General features: G+C 49.9%; 1 protein-coding gene across 1 annotated transcript; it reads right to left on the reverse strand.

Moving 5' to 3' along the window:
• Window positions 1-8,760: 8,760 nt before the first annotated feature.
• Window positions 8,761-11,917, reverse strand: LOC123278007 (uteroglobin). The gene is made up of 3 exons (XM_044750176.2): window positions 11,507-11,917; window positions 9,212-9,399; window positions 8,761-8,907 (listed from the first exon to the last, which is right to left on the reverse strand). Exons 1-3 carry the CDS (start codon window positions 11,559-11,561, stop codon window positions 8,875-8,877), a joined length of 276 nt encoding a protein of 91 aa, XP_044606111.1. The 5' UTR covers window positions 11,562-11,917; the 3' UTR covers window positions 8,761-8,874.
• Between the last annotated feature and the right edge of the window lie 4,684 nt (window positions 11,918-16,601).

Consider the following 16,601-nt stretch of genomic DNA (forward strand, 5'->3'; position numbering starts at 1 on the left):
CAAGTAGCTCACAGGAGCCAAGTCTGAGGCCCGTTCCAAGGATTCTGCACCTTTGTGAACCGACTCTTGACACAAACGTGGCAGAGACCAGCTGTGTGACTGGGAGTTCTCAGAAATACTGTCCACACAGAATATAATGTTTATTAAAAGATAAGCCGTAAACTTGCTCATTTGGAGCTTACATCTATGTTATGAAAACTCAACTGTGACCACAGCAAATACGTAAAACTCTGGGGAGTTTGTAGGTTGGAGTATTTTGTCACCGACGTTTAGAATTGCTGGCACCTGGTGATAGTGAAAAGCATACTGACTTTTAGTCAGTCTTAATCGTTGTTTTTATTTATTTATTTTTTTGGTGAGGAAGATTGGCCCTGAGCAAACATCTGTTGCCAATCTTCCTCTTTTTGTTAGAGGAAGATTGTCAGTGAGCTAATATCTGTGGCAATCTTCCTCTATTTTATGTGGGATGCCGCCACTGTGTGGCTTGACGAGCAGTGCTATGTCCCAGCCCGGGGTACGAACCTGCGAACCCCAGGCTGCTGAAGCTTGGGGACTCAAGCACTGCACCACCGGGCCGGCCCTTAACCATTGTTTTTAAATCCTTTTACTGCCTGTTCCTGGAGCGGGCGGCAGGCAGGCTGCTGGTTTCTGCGGGGACCACCAACCTGAGGTAATACTTGCTTGTCACATTCCGGCCTCCCTGAGAATCCTTTCCTAGGCCAGGGGTGCGGTGGGGGCTCTGGAAGTCTGGCTGTTACACGAAACGAGCGCCTGGAGGTCTTTCCATTCCTGGGAAGGTCTAGGATTCTGAACTGCATAAGCCACGAAAAGACGCCCCCTTTCTCTGCCTTCCCAGGGCCACCTGAATCAGAGGCAGAGCCAAGAGAGGAAAGAAAAATAAGAGAGAAATAATAGGTTACTGTTTCAAAAACTTCGCATGGCAAGTGGACGGCTTGGGAGGAATCTCCTCTGCTTGTGCCCCTGGGAACTGGACAGGCGCAGGGCGGCTGCACCGTGCCATGGTGGCGAGGCCCAGGTGAGGTCCTTGCTGTCTCTTCAGCCCCACACAGCTGGGAAGAGGCCAGGCTGCCCAGGCCTGAGATGGCCGGGTGGTTCTTGGGAGCTGCCTTCGGCTTGCCCTAAATCTGAACTCCGGGGAATTCTACTTCTATCCTCTGGAAGGGCCAGGAGGAGCATCAGCTCCACCCTCCGAGCTCTGGAGACGTGGTCTCAGGCCCAGAGAGATGCTGTAGTTAGCAGAGGTGGCCTAGCATGTTAGGGGCAGAGGCAGCACTTGAACCCGGCCCTGCGGCGCTCTGCCCACGAGCCTTCCCGCTGTGCTGAAGCGGAGAGCACAGCCTGGCTCCTGCTGTTTATTGCTCATCTCTAAACACACCCAATATTGTATGAGCAAACACGGTTAAATGCATGTGTGCTCTGAATTTCATGGGCCCTTGGCGCTTGTAAAAATGCTGAAAAACAACCATTCCTGCTGTAATTCACTTTTCTCTAAAATCACTGGTGGCTCTTTTCTGGGTGGGTTCAGAAGGCCAGGAGATAAGATAACTAGAGATCACGCGTCCCTCAGTCCCAGAGGCTGGAGATGGAGATGCCCTGGCCAGGCAGGGACAACTGTGAGCAGCCTGTCCCCAGTGGCCCCGGAGAGGCCTGTGACAGACAGGTGGCCTGACCTGAAGGGACAGAAAGTGTGGGGGTTGCGTCCTTGGGGCTCTGGCTCAGCATGGGGTTCATGTCCAAGGTTAGGGTCCACGTTGCCCCGCTGAGGTCCATTCTCCCCAGAACAGCCAGAATGACCTTTTAAAAATGTAAATCAGATTACGTCATTTCTCTGTTAAACCCTTCTTGGCTTCCCACAACACTTAGAATAAAATCCAAAAATTTTACCTGGTCCTTGCGACCCGGCGTGACCTGTCTTCAACCTTCTCTCAGGTCCCACCCTGTGTCACTCCCCTCTCACTCAGTATGCTGTCGCCTCCTTACCTGCAGGGTACACAGAGCCCAGACCACCTCCAGGCCTTTGCTCTTGCGTGCCCTCTGCCTGGACAGTCCACTGCAGATTATTTTCTGATTGCGCCTTCTCTCATCATCATACAGGTGTCACCTCATGCATCCCCTCTGCGGATAAGCCTGCCCTGGTCACTGTGTCCCCCTCCTCAGTCACTCCGGGTCCAGAATCTGACTTTCTTGCCTTCAGAGCCTTTGTCACCTTCGAAATGCTCTTGTTGACATGTTTATCTGTTTATTACCTGTCTCCCCCCTAGAATGTGAGCTCCACGCTCACCTCTGGTTCTCCAGGGCCCAGCACACAGTCAGTGCTTATTACATATTTGTTGAATGAATAAACAAGGCTCTGAGCCTTTCACCCTTTGGCCCCAAGCCCCTGCTCCAGCCTCATTTCCAGGTGTGCTGGAGCATTTGTGGGAGGCTGCGTATAGCACCCAGGCCCACCCCTGGGGTCTGGCCTCAGCAATTTCTGGCCTCCCAAAATGCACTCAGCTGTCTTGCCCCATCTCCACCTGCTGAAATCCTTCTTACCTTCAAGACCAAAGGCAGCCCACAAAGTCTCCTCTCACCTCGTCAGGGACAGTACGTCATTGACAGTGCCAACAGCAGCCATGACTCACACCTCCCCTCTGCCCGGCACCTTGCTGATGCCCTCTCTCATTTAACCTTCACAAGAACCCTCTGAGGTAGGTACTATTCCTGTCCCCATTTCAAAGATGGGGAAACTGAGGCCCAGAAAGTCGCCCAAGCTCTCCTAGTCAGCAAGTAGAGGAGTTAGGATCTAAACCAAGGGCGGCTGAGCCCAACCCATGACCTGCACCCTCTCTGCTGAGCCTGCCTCCCTCCAGCCCCACCTCGCCTCTCCCCTCACTTGCAGCACTGGTCCCTGCAGTCTGTCTGGAGCGACCCAAGATCCCGCTGACATCCCCATCTCGAGGCTCCGAGCCCTCCTCGCTGTTCCTGGAACCTTGGCATGCTGTGCATCTCCGCCACTGTTGCCGAGTGGGATTGAAAATAATTTTAGCCCTCTCTCCCCACCTCAAGCCTCTGCCCTTTCTGGGGTGGTGGAGGAGAGGCACCCTTTTTTCCCCCTTTATCTTTTATTTTATTAATTATTTTTGACAATAGAAATTGATTCCAGGGGTCGGATGTGTGGCTTGGTGGTGTGGGGACCTGGAATTGGCCACCCCAAGATATGTCTCTTTTGCATCAGGATTATTTGATGCTGATTGTTTTTGATAAACTGTGACAGGGAAGGAGGCTCTGAGGAATGGAACTTGCCCTTCGTTAGGACACATTTACATTTGTAAGGTAAATCTCTATCTGTAAAGGTGCCTCCCTCTCTGCATCAGGAAGAAGAAAGGAGATGACCTTCTCTCTAGAAACTCTTAATCAATACCAAAGGCAAGGACTTAAATCTGCATTTTATTGTGCTAGTCTGGTAACCTGCTGTAACTGACTTCCCTCCCCCTCCCAACGTTGGCATTTCTTTAAGGATTAAGCATCTTTCCTTAGGCTAGGAACTGATTGCTGGGCTCACCTGTGACCACCCATCTCCAGACAATCGACTTGCCTCCGGCTACGCCCTCTGAGATAGCAGACCATTACCTGCTGTGTCCATGAAGCACTGTTCTGACAGGGCAATCTTGTGACTATTGTGGGAGGGACTTTTCAATCACATGTGAAACACCCTGTTTGGGGGTATACAACCACTATGTGCACCCCGCTTCTTCGGTGCCCTTTCTTCCTTCTGGAAGAAAGGCCCCGGGCCATGGTTCCTCATAAAGCTTTGTTTAATTTTCTCTTGCTATTCTGTCTCACCGGAATTTAATTCATTCTCTGGCCAGACGAACCCACATTTGGGAAGAGGAAATGTCTTCCTCCCCTACAGTTTTGGCACAGTCAGCAGGATGAAATTTACCTGGCTGGACACTGCTTGCTCCTGGACTGCTGTGGCCGAGAGATCCCGGACCCCTGACGAGAGCCGGCAAGAGGTAAGAGTTCTTACCATGTCAGTCTCCCAGATCTCTGCCTGCAGGCTCCAATGGAAGCAAGAGTGGTGAGTTTTTGCTCTTCTAAATTTAGATTAGCAGGAGAAAATGTTGGTGAGGCTAGCTTCTTGGATTCAGCGACTGTAGGATTTGAGTACTCACTGGTTGTAGGTCCTTTTCCTCCCAGAGATAGACTTTTCCTTGTCTCTGTCTTTTTGTTTGTCATAAGACACAGGCGTCTCTATAAGCCTGTTGTCTGGGCTTTTTGTCTTGTTCTATATCTTGAGAGCTTGGTTTTGTGACCTTTCTGGTCTCTGCCATCGGAGGATGCATGTACTGGCATGCATCTTGGCGGCCAGTCACATAGACTGGGGCTCTGGGAAAGTTTAGATGTCTTGAGAGCTTGGCTCTCTTTGTCTGGCTATGTAAGCTCTCGGGGAAGTTTGTCATAAGAGGTCCCAATTGCTTTCATAGGGGGCCTTTGTTGTCTGAACCTTTGTTGCTTACTGTGCAATGAAGGTCTTTACTTTCTTAGGCTATTTTTGGGAGTGAATTTTCTGGATCTCTTTTGGGGACACCGCTTTGTCCTTGGTTAAGCTTTGGTTGAGTTGCTGTTAAGATCCTATTCGTCAAATCGGCCAGATGCTGGATCATTTACATTCAGAAAACTTCTAAATTGGGGGAAAAAAAATTGTGAGAGCTCTCATCTGGTATATTTCGGACTACCAATTCGGTTAGGTAGTTTTCTATGCTGGTTTTCTTAGTTTTCTCCTTATTTATCATTTGTGTCTCTGTTCTAATTATTTGCTTAGTTGTTACCATGTGGTTTGTGTAAAAAATCTCATAGATGAGATAGTACATTTTCTGATAGCCTCGTATTTCCTTAGACTAAGCTGGTTCCATCTGTTTCCTCTTCCCCTTCTAAGTTGTTACTGTCACATCTTATTTCTTCTTGTGTTGTGAGTTTGTGGTTAAAATGACCACATTTTGTTTATTCTTGGTGTTCTCCTTCCCTTTATCTTGAATGTTATAATTAAGCATTTGCTAACCTGTTCTGATGGAGAGCTGCAATTTTTTGATTTTATCTGTCTACTTATCACCTTGCTCAGAGTTTTGTAACTCCTTTCCTTTTGCTTTTCTTTTTTTTTAGGTATCAGGGCCTTCCTGAAGATTTCTTGTAGGGGAGGTCTTGTGGCAATGAACTCCCTTAACTTGTTTATCTGAGAAAGTTATCTCTCCGTTGTATTTGAAAGATATTTTCCCTGGATAGAGTATTCTTGGCTGAAAGTTTTTGTCCTTCAGAATTTTGAATCTATCATTCCACTCCCTCCTAGCCTGTAAGGTTTCTGTTGAGAACTCTGCTGACAGCCTGATAGGGGTTCCTTTGTAGGTCATTTTCTTCTGCCTTGCTGCCCTTAATCTTTTTTCTTTGTCATTGAATTTTGCCAGCTTCACTACTATGTGCCTTGGAGTGGGTCTCTTTACATTGATAAAGTTGCGAGTCCTATTGGCTTCTGTTACGTGGATTTCTAGCTCCCTCCTCAGGTTTGGGAAGTTCTCAGCTATTGTTTCCTTGAACAAGCTTTCTGCTTCATTCTCCTTCTCTTGGCCCTCTGGGATACTTATAATCCTTATGTTGCATTTCTTCAGTCAGATAATTGGTTGCACCAGGCCTTGAGCTTGGTGGGCAGGGCCCCCCCTCCCGCCCCTGACTGGGACAGAGCCCGAGTCACTCCCTGGGGCCACAGTGGGACTGTGGATTTTCCCACTGGACCAAGGAAGCATCACGCTGGGGCTCAGGGTTGTCACTGCCTACTCCCACGGCCCTGCTGGGTCTCACTGGCCTTTTCGGGGCTGCAGCAGAGCTATGGGCGTTTAAGGCACCTGGCAGTTGTGCTCACCTGGCTGCACTGCATCTGCTCCTAGGTCTCACCAGCCTTTGTGCTTGGTGGTCGGGGCCTCCCTACTGGGTCTGAGCCCGAGTCACTCCCTGGGGCCGCAGTGGGGTTGTGGATTTTCCCACTGGCCCAAAAAGTAATCACAGGGGCCTCAAGCCTGCAGTCACCTGTTTCCACAGTCTTGCCAAGCTGCACGCCCACCCTTGGGGCCACAGCGGTCCTATGAGCGCTTCAACTGGGAGATCAGTCGCTCGTGGATATTGGGCTGTCTGGGGGCCAGAGGGTTTTCACCTATCTCCACCTCCTCCCTGGGGGTAGTCCATCCACCTCCCAATGTATAGCAGTGCCGCTCTCTCAGGCATCCTGAGGTGCTGTGTGAGTATCCTCCACTGATCAAGGAATGTCCATTTAGTTGTAGCTCAAAGGGGGAGAGACAAAGGGAACTTCTCCCTCTGCCATGTTGCTGATATCCTAGGATGATTTTTAAAACCAATCACCAGTACTTTTTCAGCAGTCGATGCTGTGTGGCCTGTGCAAAGGCCCTGAGGTGGGAAGGGGCTTGGATCTTTAAAAAAAACACAACTGAAGGAGGCCCAGGAGGTGTGGGTGGGGGTTGTGGACTGAGCAGGAGGAGTGAGCAGTGGGATGGAGGGTGGGAGATGACAGTCAGTGATAGGCATGTTCTGCATTTAGTATTTTATGAGAGTCCTGGGAAACTTTGAAGGATTTTACTTGGGGGGGGGGGGGTGTGGCAGTGGAAGGGGGTTTTCATTTGATAAGAATTACCTTGGCGGTTGCCTAGAGAAGGGACTGCAGGGATACCATTGTGAGCTGGGAGCCAGTTAGGAGGCCCCTGGGGTTGTGCACGGGGGCTGGGTGGTGTTGCCAGGGGTGGCCCGGTGGACACAGAGAGGGTTCCCAGAGGTGCTCTGGAGGTAGTCTTGCTTGACTGGGTGTGCTGGTGCTGGAGAGGGGAGGGTCAGGGATGCCCCTCTGGCTTCAGGTTGGAGCAGCCGGGAGGATGGAGATAGACCTTACTGAGATTAGAAGCAGACTAGGGAGAGGGATCAGGAGCTCTGCTGGACAAGAGGAGTTTGAGATGTTGGGTAGAGGGTAGGATACAAGGGAAGGAGGTCTGGGCTCTTTTGGTGGCAGGTAACAGAAACATAGAGGAAAGCTTCTAAGTTTTCTGCTGGGGCCCAAGGGCATGGCTTAGTGGCATTCAAAAAGGGTGGGGGCCGGGGGAGAGCCCCAAGCATCCTCCACACTGCATTCTCTGTGCACCTGCTCATCTTCCCTTTTGCTTGATCCTCTGCCTGGAATGCTGTGTCCTCCTGCCCTCATCCCTCCTGTCTGGGTCCCCTCGTCCCTCCTGTCTCCGCTCAAATCATAGACAGGGGACTCCAGAGCTGAGGTCTGTCCAAGCCACTCTTACTCACAACGCTCCTTTAATTTATTCTATGGCTTTTATCACAGGTTTATCTATCTGTGTATTTGTTTACTTGCTTCTTTTGAGGGAGCTGGTAATCTTCCCTGCTAGATGGCCAGCTCCCTGTGAGCAGAGGCTACTGTTTTATTCACTCTTCTCTATTCGGGGCTTATGTGTTTGCTGGGTTATGAAATCTGCTCCTGGGTTCCTCAGAGTGCACAGCACCACTGTGAGCACATTGAAAGTGCCAGTAAATACCTAGGGATTAATTTCATGTCTGAGGTCCCCTTTGCCACAAGGAAAAAGGGGTGACTGATTCTCTTTTTGCGTGAAAGTTGACTGGACAGGGACTCAGGGATCGGGGACAGGGTGGGGAGCAAGTCAGAGAGGGACCTCGGGGTCAGAACAAGAGCATCGCCCAGTGGACAGCAGTAAGCGGGTGCTGACCAGTCTGGTCTTGACCCTCCCGCCCCCCCAAGCCTCTTCTGGGCAGAGATGTCCTTAAAGCAAGACTGACACAAAGGGACGGTTTGGCGTGCAGGCCTCTGCAATGTAAGCCTGGAAATAGGATGTCTTAACAATGGTGACCGATAGAGGATCTAGAATATGCATAGGAAGGGGTTTTTTCTGTTTTCCACCTCCTTTAAAAAAAGTCCGACAAATGATTTCATGCAGCAAATATGAAGTGTGCAAAATATTTAACCCGCCATCTCTGAGGACTCCCCTCAGGGTCTGTCACTCCTCAAAGTCACCCCCAAACACCCTGGTCCCTAATCAGGGAATCGAGTGTATTCCTCCCTCCAGCCTTTGTTTTCTAAGCATCTGACAGGAATCCGATTCCTTCCATAAGTGGAGGGCAGTGTCGTGTGCTGTGTGTGACGTGAGCGACTCTGACACAGGGCCGTCCAGCCCCTAATGGTCCCTGCTGCTCTGTCAAAATTCTTGAAATAGCCACCATTTATCTTTGGGAGATGGAACTCTCTGGAAAGCTCCATCTTTGCTTGCAGGCACGTCTGGGTAGCATAATCGCCTTTAATATTTCCTTTTCCACCCAAGAGCAGGATCTCAAAGGGACTGGAAGAAACAGAACAATCTCATCACTACAAGAATAGGGGTTGTGGGGTCAGCCACCACCCTATGCAGACCTCCCCTCCCTCCCCTGCAGGTCAGGTTTGATCAGGGCCTTGGTACTTTTCCACGTCTTCTCTCTGCCCGTGGAAGGGAGTGTGCGCTGGAAGCTGCTCTTGCCGCCTGTGGCTAGCCTGGAAGGTGGACTGGTAGGGAGACATGGGCATGGGCCCCTTGGGGACGTGTTTGCATGCCACTGCTTCTCTTTCTGCTCCTGCTCAACCTTTCCCTAGCAGTGGCAGACCTTCCCAGGCCAGCACAAATTAAAAAAGAGGCAAGGGCACAAGGGTGAGATGCTTATCCTTTATTAAAGAGAGCCAGCCTAGGCTGCTGGGGACAGTGAAGGAAGCATCCTGGCAGTGGCAGGGGCTTCCAGCAACTGGAGCTCTTCAGCTTCTAAATCCTAAGCACACAGTGGGCTCTTTGCTATTTTGTCCTAAAACAAAGAAACAAACAAACAAAACCCAATATAATACTGAACGAACCTTAAAGTTGGACCAAGATGGCGAAACACAGAAACTTTAACATCAGATAAGAAGTTCAGTCAATCTGGGAGGAGCTAAGCTTGTAAACACTTTGATTATTTCTCAGAAGCCTCTTAAAAGGTGAGATGACTGTGCCTCCTCCCCCGGGGACATTTACATTGTGACTGTCCTCTCTGGATTGCAAAAGGGGCCAAAAAGCATCCAGGGGCTTGGGCAATCCACTGCTAAGCAGTGTGAGTGGAGGAAGCCGTGTACCATGAGCTTTAAGATGCTGTCCTTGGTGTTCTTGGGGAGTAAGTCCACCAGCGTCTTCAGCTGGGTCGCCGCAGCTTTCATGTCTGCATCAGGGTTGAAGGGTTCCACTGCAGCCTCGAAACTGGCAGGTGTGCCCAGGAAGAGGCTTTGAATGACGCCTGCAAAGCTCTGGCAGATTTCTGCAGAAGCTGGAGCACGGGAAAGAGAAAGCACATGAATCCAGGCCCCTTGCCAAGCTGGCCAGCTCCCTGGCTGGGCCCACCCCTGGTGCAAACAGCCAGGCCTGTCAGCAAGAGATAGCAGGCTTTTCGTCGATGGTGAAGGATATGAGATTGTTGATGCTCCAAGCAGCTGGCTCTTGGGCTGTGTGGATACTTCCTGGGTTGCAGCCAGCTTTCTGTGGCTTGCCTGAGCCTTCCTTGCACTTCCTGGGTTGGGGTGAGGCAAGGCGCCATTTGTTCTTTCCGTTAGATTTCTAGGCAGAGTATTGACAGCAGAAGCTGCTGGTCTGATTTTTTTTTAATTAATTATTATTGTTTTGAAGAAGACTGGCCCTGAGCTAACATCTGTGCCAAACTTCCTCTATTTTATATGTGGGATGCCTGCCACAGTATGGCTTGGTGAGCTGTGTGTAGGTCCGTGCCCGGGATCCAAACCGGCAAACCCTGGGCCTCTGAAGCAGAGTGCACTACCTGAACCACTGTGCCACCGGGCCGGCCACTGTTCTGATTTTTCATGCCGTGTGGGGGCTGGGAAGAGGCCACGGAGAATTTTGGCTCCCACTAGAAACAGGTCCCCGCCCTCAGGAACATGGGCAAGAGTCACCATTTCCTACTTCTTCTTCCTCCTTCTTCTCACTAAGCCTCAGATCCCGTCCTTGAGTTCTCTGCCTTGTGTGCAAATTCGGCTTCTGTGCCTGGACTCCAGGGCCCCACCCAAAGTGGGCGCTCCAAGTCAAAAACCCTCTCCGGAACCTAGACCCCTGCTTTGCAACTTACTATGTCACCAGGGAAGTTATTTTAGCTTTCTGTGGCTCCTTTTCTCATCTGTAAAATGGGGATAATATCCCTACTTTGTAGGGTTGTCGTAAGAATGAAAAAAAAAACACTGTGAAAGGGGCTCGGAACAGTGATTCACACACTATAAGTACCAAATAAATGTTGGATATTATTGCTGGTGTTATTACCTGTGTGCTCACACATATGCTCAAGTGCACCCCAGATCCACCCCAAAACTTATTTGAGTCCCGTCTTTCTGAGCCACCTCCACTGTACACAACATCAAGTTCTTCTAATTAATATACTTTTCAGTCCAAAATGATGTTATTTCCCTTTAGAACGAGCATCTCTGCACAATAGCTGTTCCCACCGTCTCTTGGTTTTGGTTTTCTAACTCTTCCCTCATCCCATCTCGCCCTAGGGTCATAAAACTTATTTCCATGGGTATTATGAAACTTTCAAAGTGAGTTCACTGGAATTAGTTAAAAGAAAATATATATTTTTTAATATTTTTAATATTTAATATTTTTAAATATATATATATTTTTTTTTTATTAAGAGAAGAGGCTGTTAGGTGTTGAAAAACAGGTAGGTGACCCAATTCCCAAAAGATCCAGGGGCTTGGAGGTAAGTGTGGTTGACTGTTCTCTCTCTCTCTCTCTCTCTCTCCCCCCTCCATTCCTTTCCTCTTAGTGACAGCTGAAACTACTCAGAAACTCCTAATCTCCTTTTCGCAGAGGACAAAAATGTTTAGAGAACTCCACTCTGGGTTGGTAATTTCCCAAAGGAAACATCCTCTTCTGAAATATTCCTCTCTGCCCAGAATGGGAGACCTTGCCTTGGTTTGAGTTTCTTTTGAGACATGAGGCTTTGCAGCTCCTTCCAGCCCTTTGGCTGCCACACTGGTGTGCAGACCTCAACCTTGGAGGCTGCACCAAAGTCTCTTGGCATCTTGGGGTCTGTCCAAGATGGGCTTTGAGAAGCTCGTTATTCCTATTCTGTTGGTTGTTGGACAAATGCATCTATGTGGGATCTCCTCCATGCGTCCCTCCAGTCTATTCCACTGCCTGGAATTCTGAGGTTGTTGGATAGGGAAGATGGGATCATTTTCAGGTTTTCTCACAGTCTCAGGGCTCTGCTCAAGTTCCCCAGATGGGCTTGTTCACTAGACCCAGCTTCCTGGCCGGGAGTCCGCGTGTCCAGGCCCTCCCAGGAGCCACCCTTTCTCCTGAGCAGAAGTGGGTGGCAGGGAGAGTTCCGGAGCCCAGCTTGGGGGAGAGGGGCTCTGGGCACTCACCAGGGCTGCAGCAGAGAGCCAGGATGGCCAGGGTGACGATGATGGCGAGTTTCATGGTGGACAGGAGGCTCGTGAGTGAGGCTCTGGCCGTGTCTCTGGATCCGGTGGTCTTGAGTGAGATGTGCGTATTGAGATGCCTTCTTATATGCTCGAGGCTGCACCCAGAGAGAGGAGGACAAGGCGTGGGATCCAAATTATGGGACCACACTATTTACTTGGGCATCGGATCCGTGGAAAAAGTAAATATTCTCTTTTCCCAACCCAGTTTCTGACCCCATTGAAACTGAGGTCACACAATGGGCCACTTGGGAGGGGTGGAACCCAGAGTCCTACATGGAGGCAGCAAGGAGATTGGAGTCAGAGAGCATGGAGACCTGGCTACCTGTGCCCCTCTCTTTGGAACTGAGCACTGGGGCAGTCCAGTTCAACAGAAGCAATTGTAGAGGCCGCCTGGACCCATCACCCCGGGAGAAACTGAGTGGCAGCGACAGGATGTGGACTCAGGACTCCTCATCCTCCACTGGGCTCCTTCCACCGCTCCTCTCCCAGGGAGGTGGCTGGACCTCAAGCCTTGAGGATCATATGGTCCAGAGCATCACGGTAGTCACACTTGGGGGATACCCTGGAGAGAAGTATGTTGACAGGTGAGGGACTTCTCCAGAATGCCCACGAGAAACCCAAGCCCCAAATCAAGCAGGAGAATGCATTGCTTGGGCTGGCTCTGTTCCCACCTGCAGCTGCTCTCAAGTCCTGCCCTCCCGATGGCCAAATCGATGGGCGCTCCAGCCCTTATCTCGCTTGATCTCTTAATGGCCTTGACCCTCTTAACGTTTCCTTCTTAAACTGTCCTCTCTCCTGTGCTCCCACGCCTCAGTTCTTTCCTCCCCAACCGTCATTGTTCTTTACATGTTTGTTCTTTGCTCACTGTGCTTACGTGTTGGTGGTTCCAGGCTTTGGCCATAGCCCCCTTCTTGCCTCCCCTCGCCACGTCCCGTGGCCACTCCCTTCCTTCTCCAATGCTGATGCCCCAGAACACAGGCCTGGCCTGGCTAAAGTGGAGTCCTAAACGGCCCCTTTGCCTCCTAGCTTGCCTTCCTCAGCCATCCTCGGAAAGGCCAGCAGAATGAGCTTTCTAAAATCCACCGATCATATCCTTCTCCTTCTTGAAACCCTTTGAAAGCTTCCTTTTTGTGGACAGGATAAAATTCAAGTGCCATTTACAAGGCCCTTGTCCACTGACCATTTGGGCATGTGGCATTTGAGCCTCGGTCCGCCACTCCCATACGGTAATCTAACTCTAGCCCGGTATTTGCAGATTTGAGAACACTCCATGTTTCCCTTTATGCCGTTCTAGCTTTGCACAGGCTACGCCTTGGTCCTGGAATGCACATCTCCTGCCTTGTCTACTTCTCCCAATCCTATTTGTATTTCAAGATTCAATCACATGTCTGATCACTCATTCATTCAATGAATGTTGACACCTACTGTGTGCCAGGCACTGTGCTAGGACTTGGGGTAGGCCCGGAGAGGCACTGCCTGGAGCCCCTTCAAGAAGAACTTGCCACCTGGCTACGAGGAGTGTGGTCAGCAGAGAGCTGCCAGCTGCCAGTAACTTTCGGGTCTGCTCCAGCTGCAGACTGCTGCGTCACTCAAATCCTGTCCTTCCTGGGGCTGCCCACATCTGGCGACTGAGCAAGGAGGGCACTTCTGCACCGTGTGGGATAATTCTGGTGGGCAGGACTTACTCCAGCGCTCCCTGCCCAGTTGGCTGAGACTTTGCCAGGCCTGCATTGCAGGCCAATTTTCCTTTTGTCCAGTGCAGCTTTCCCCACTTCCCTTCACAGTTGCTGATCCCTAATGACAATCTTGCACTCCAGACTCCATCTCAGCATCTGCTTTCTTGACAGCATCAAACCACGACGGAGATGCAGCGATGAACGAAGCAGGCCTGGGTCCCTGCCTCTGTGGAGCTTCCGTCTGCTGGGGGAGACAGACAAGGAAACAGGGATGAAAACAAAAAAATGGCAGGTGTGTTCAGTGCTAGGGGAGGAATTAGCATGGCGCTGGGACAGAAAAGGCGAGTGACACCCACTCAGGTGAGGGAATCAGGGCGCTCCTCTCCAAGCAGGTGATCGATGCTGAGCCCCATATGCGGAGGGGTTCTGGGTGGAGGGGATGCCAGCACCGAGGCCACCAGGTGGAAAGGACTTGAGTGGACCTGAGGAGCACAGAGGGGCCCTTGTGCTGGAGTGAGGAGCATGTACCAGATGTACAAGACCGGCGGGGACCAGATCTCACAGGGCCTCCCTCTAAGGTCACGGAAAGCTCTGGAAGGGTTTTTTTAATGCTTTTTTTTATTGTGTTAAGATACACGTAATGTAAAATTTACCATCTTAACCATTTTTATGTGTACAGGTCAGTGGTATTAAATACATTAACATTGTTATGCAACCGTCACCACCATCCATCCCCATAACTTTTTCATCTCGTAAAACCGAAACTCTGTACCCATTAAACACGAACTCCCCATTCTCCCCTCCTCTAGCCCCTGGAAACCACCATTCTACTTTCTAGCTCTATGATTTGACTACTCTAAGTATCTCATATAAGTGGAGTCATGCAGCATTTGTCTTTTTGTGACTGGCTTATTTCACTAAGCGTAATGTTCTCAAGGTTCATCGTGTAGCATATTGCAGAATTTCTTTCCCTTTTAAGGCTGAATGAGATTCTAGTGTATGTATAAACACATTTTGCTTACCCGTTCATCCCTCGATGGCCACTGGCATCGTGTCCACGTTTCAGCTATTGTGGATAATGCTGCTGTGAACATGGGCAAACAATCTGGAAGATTTTATTCAGGAGCGGGATATCTGATTTTCCTTTTGGTGAGATGGTCCTGACTATTCTGAGAAGGGATGGGGTGGTGTGAGGGTGACAGAGCAGCTCAGCAGAAGAGATGGTGGGGTTTGGACCAGCTTACGGCAGCGGGGTGAGGATCTGAGAGACACACAGACATGCTTGGTGCTGGATAGAACAAGGCGGGTGGGGGAGAGGCAGGTGTCAGGATGAGCCCTGTGGGTTTCTGGCACGGACAGCTGGGTGCGTGAGGTACTATTCTCTGACCAGGGAAGACTCGGGGGGGAAGCGGGTCGGGGATGGGAACAGAGTGAAGCCTTCTCCAACCTGTCTCTCCCGTTAGTGTTCCCTTTCACTGTGAGTGGCTATATCCCCACCGTATGCTGTTTTGACTCCATAATTGTTTACTTGTTCAGCTCTTTTACGTGATGGTTGCTAAACAGAAATCCGTGGAGCATGAATTGATGAATGAGGCCTTCACATCACGTGATATTTGGAGGCTCAGAGGTTCCTTAACGTGGTTGAGAACACAGGTTCTGTAACTAGGCACCCATGTGGACTTGTGGAGTAAATTACTGTGAGTCCATACAATAAAACACCGTGTGGCTGAAAAATCAGGATAGGAAGACCTTCTGAGTGGATGAAGAAATGACCCCCAAGGCAAGCTGCAAAGGGAAGAAAAACCAAGGCAGAACAGAATCAAAAACAGACTAAAAAGGAGCAAAAAGAAGCCACCTAAGTAATTGCTTGTATATGCATAAGACATCTCAGGGAATGGATGGTACGGGTTGTTTCCAGAAAGGAGAACCATGTGGAGGGATCACTGAGAGAAGACTTCACCGTAAGCCCTTTGGTACCCTTTGAATTTGGAGTCGTATGAATATATCATCGATCCAAAGCAAATTTTTAAAAAGAGCGAACAGATTTCACACATGCTATAACATGGACGAACCTTGAGGACGTGATGCTGAGTGAAATAAACCAGTCACAAGAAGACAAATGCTGTATGAGTCCACTTATATGAGGTACCCAGAATTGTCAGATTCTTAGAGACGGAAAGGAGAGTGGTGGTTTTCAGGGGCTGGGGGGACGAGAATGGGGAGTTTATGTTTGTTTAATGGGGACAGAGTCATAGTTTGGGATGATGACAAAGTCCTGGAAGTGAATGGTTGCACAACAATGTGAATGTGCTTAACACCACTGAACTATACACTTAAAAGTGGTTAAGAGTGTAAATTTTATGTTATATGTATTTTATCACAATTAAAAAATAATAATAATAAAAAGAGGGAGAGCAAGTTCTAGAATAAGCCTGTCTGAGTTGAATCCCAGATCCATCGGTTACTAGCTATCTTATCTTGGGCAAAGTACTTCACCCCTCTCTGTCTCGATTTCCTTGTCTGTACACTGAGCATAATGATATTATCTACTGCATTCGGCCGTGAGGATTAAATCTGTGTAACGCCCTGTAAGTGGCACCTGGCGTGGAGAATGTATTCGGTGAACGTTGTCGAGTATTGTGTTCGCGCGTCTCCGTGTTGAAGGCACAAGAGGGAGGCCTTTCGATGTTGGGTTTTCTTGTTCAAGTCTACACACGCGTGACTCTGGGGAATACAGAGGATCTTGGGTAAGCTGTGCTGCTTTCATGCTGGCCTGGGCCATCAGGATGAGCTTTTCCTTTGTTCCTGCCACCCTGCTGTGTCCATCACGTATACCTGTGGGCCTAGCTGACTCCCATGTTCCTGACCTGATCCCAGGGCAGGGGTTGATAAGTAAGGTTACTTGAGGACAGAGTGCTTCCAGGGTCCACCTGTAGGTAAGCCGTGCAAAGAGGCTTAGGCTACCCAGGAGTATTTTCACCTCTCCGTCCTTGAGCTGTAGAGTGAGGGCCTCTCTGTGTATCCTCCCCCAAGCCAGCTGTTTGACAGAGAGGGCCTCCTGGACACACGACATGACCTCTTAGTGACATGGCCCAGTGGTCATGCAGAGAATGGCCCCACGAGTGTCATTTGAGACTGTTCATTGGGTCAGTAAGCTTAAAAATAGCACTCTGTGTGCTATTCTCCAAGCTGTGATATAGGAATTGTGTACATCCTGTTCTTGCTCCTGCCATCTCTCTTTGGATGTTCCTTCTCTGGTTCCAAGGGTCCCCAGACAGGCACTTCCATCCTGGCCCTTGGGAGAGCCTTACACGGTGGCAGGGCTGTCTCTTTCCCCTGCCCAGAAGCCTGTAGAGCGC

Source organism: Equus asinus, chromosome 17, assembly GCF_041296235.1.
Source record: "Equus asinus isolate D_3611 breed Donkey chromosome 17, EquAss-T2T_v2, whole genome shotgun sequence".
Taxonomy (NCBI): domain Eukaryota; kingdom Metazoa; phylum Chordata; class Mammalia; order Perissodactyla; family Equidae; genus Equus; species Equus asinus.

Coding starts and splice junctions, on each gene's coding strand:
- LOC123278007 (XM_044750176.2), bottom strand. CDS start 11,561: ATGAAACTCGCCATCATCGTCACCCTGGCCATCCTGGCTCTCTGCTGC. Junction 9,400..11,506: donor GGCTCTCTGCTGCAGCCCTG/GTGAGTGCCCAG, acceptor CCCGTGCTCCAG/CTTCTGCAGAAATCTGCCAG. Junction 8,908..9,211: donor ACAGCATCTTAAAGCTCATG/GTACACGGCTTC, acceptor TCTTTGTTTTAG/GACAAAATAGCAAAGAGCCC.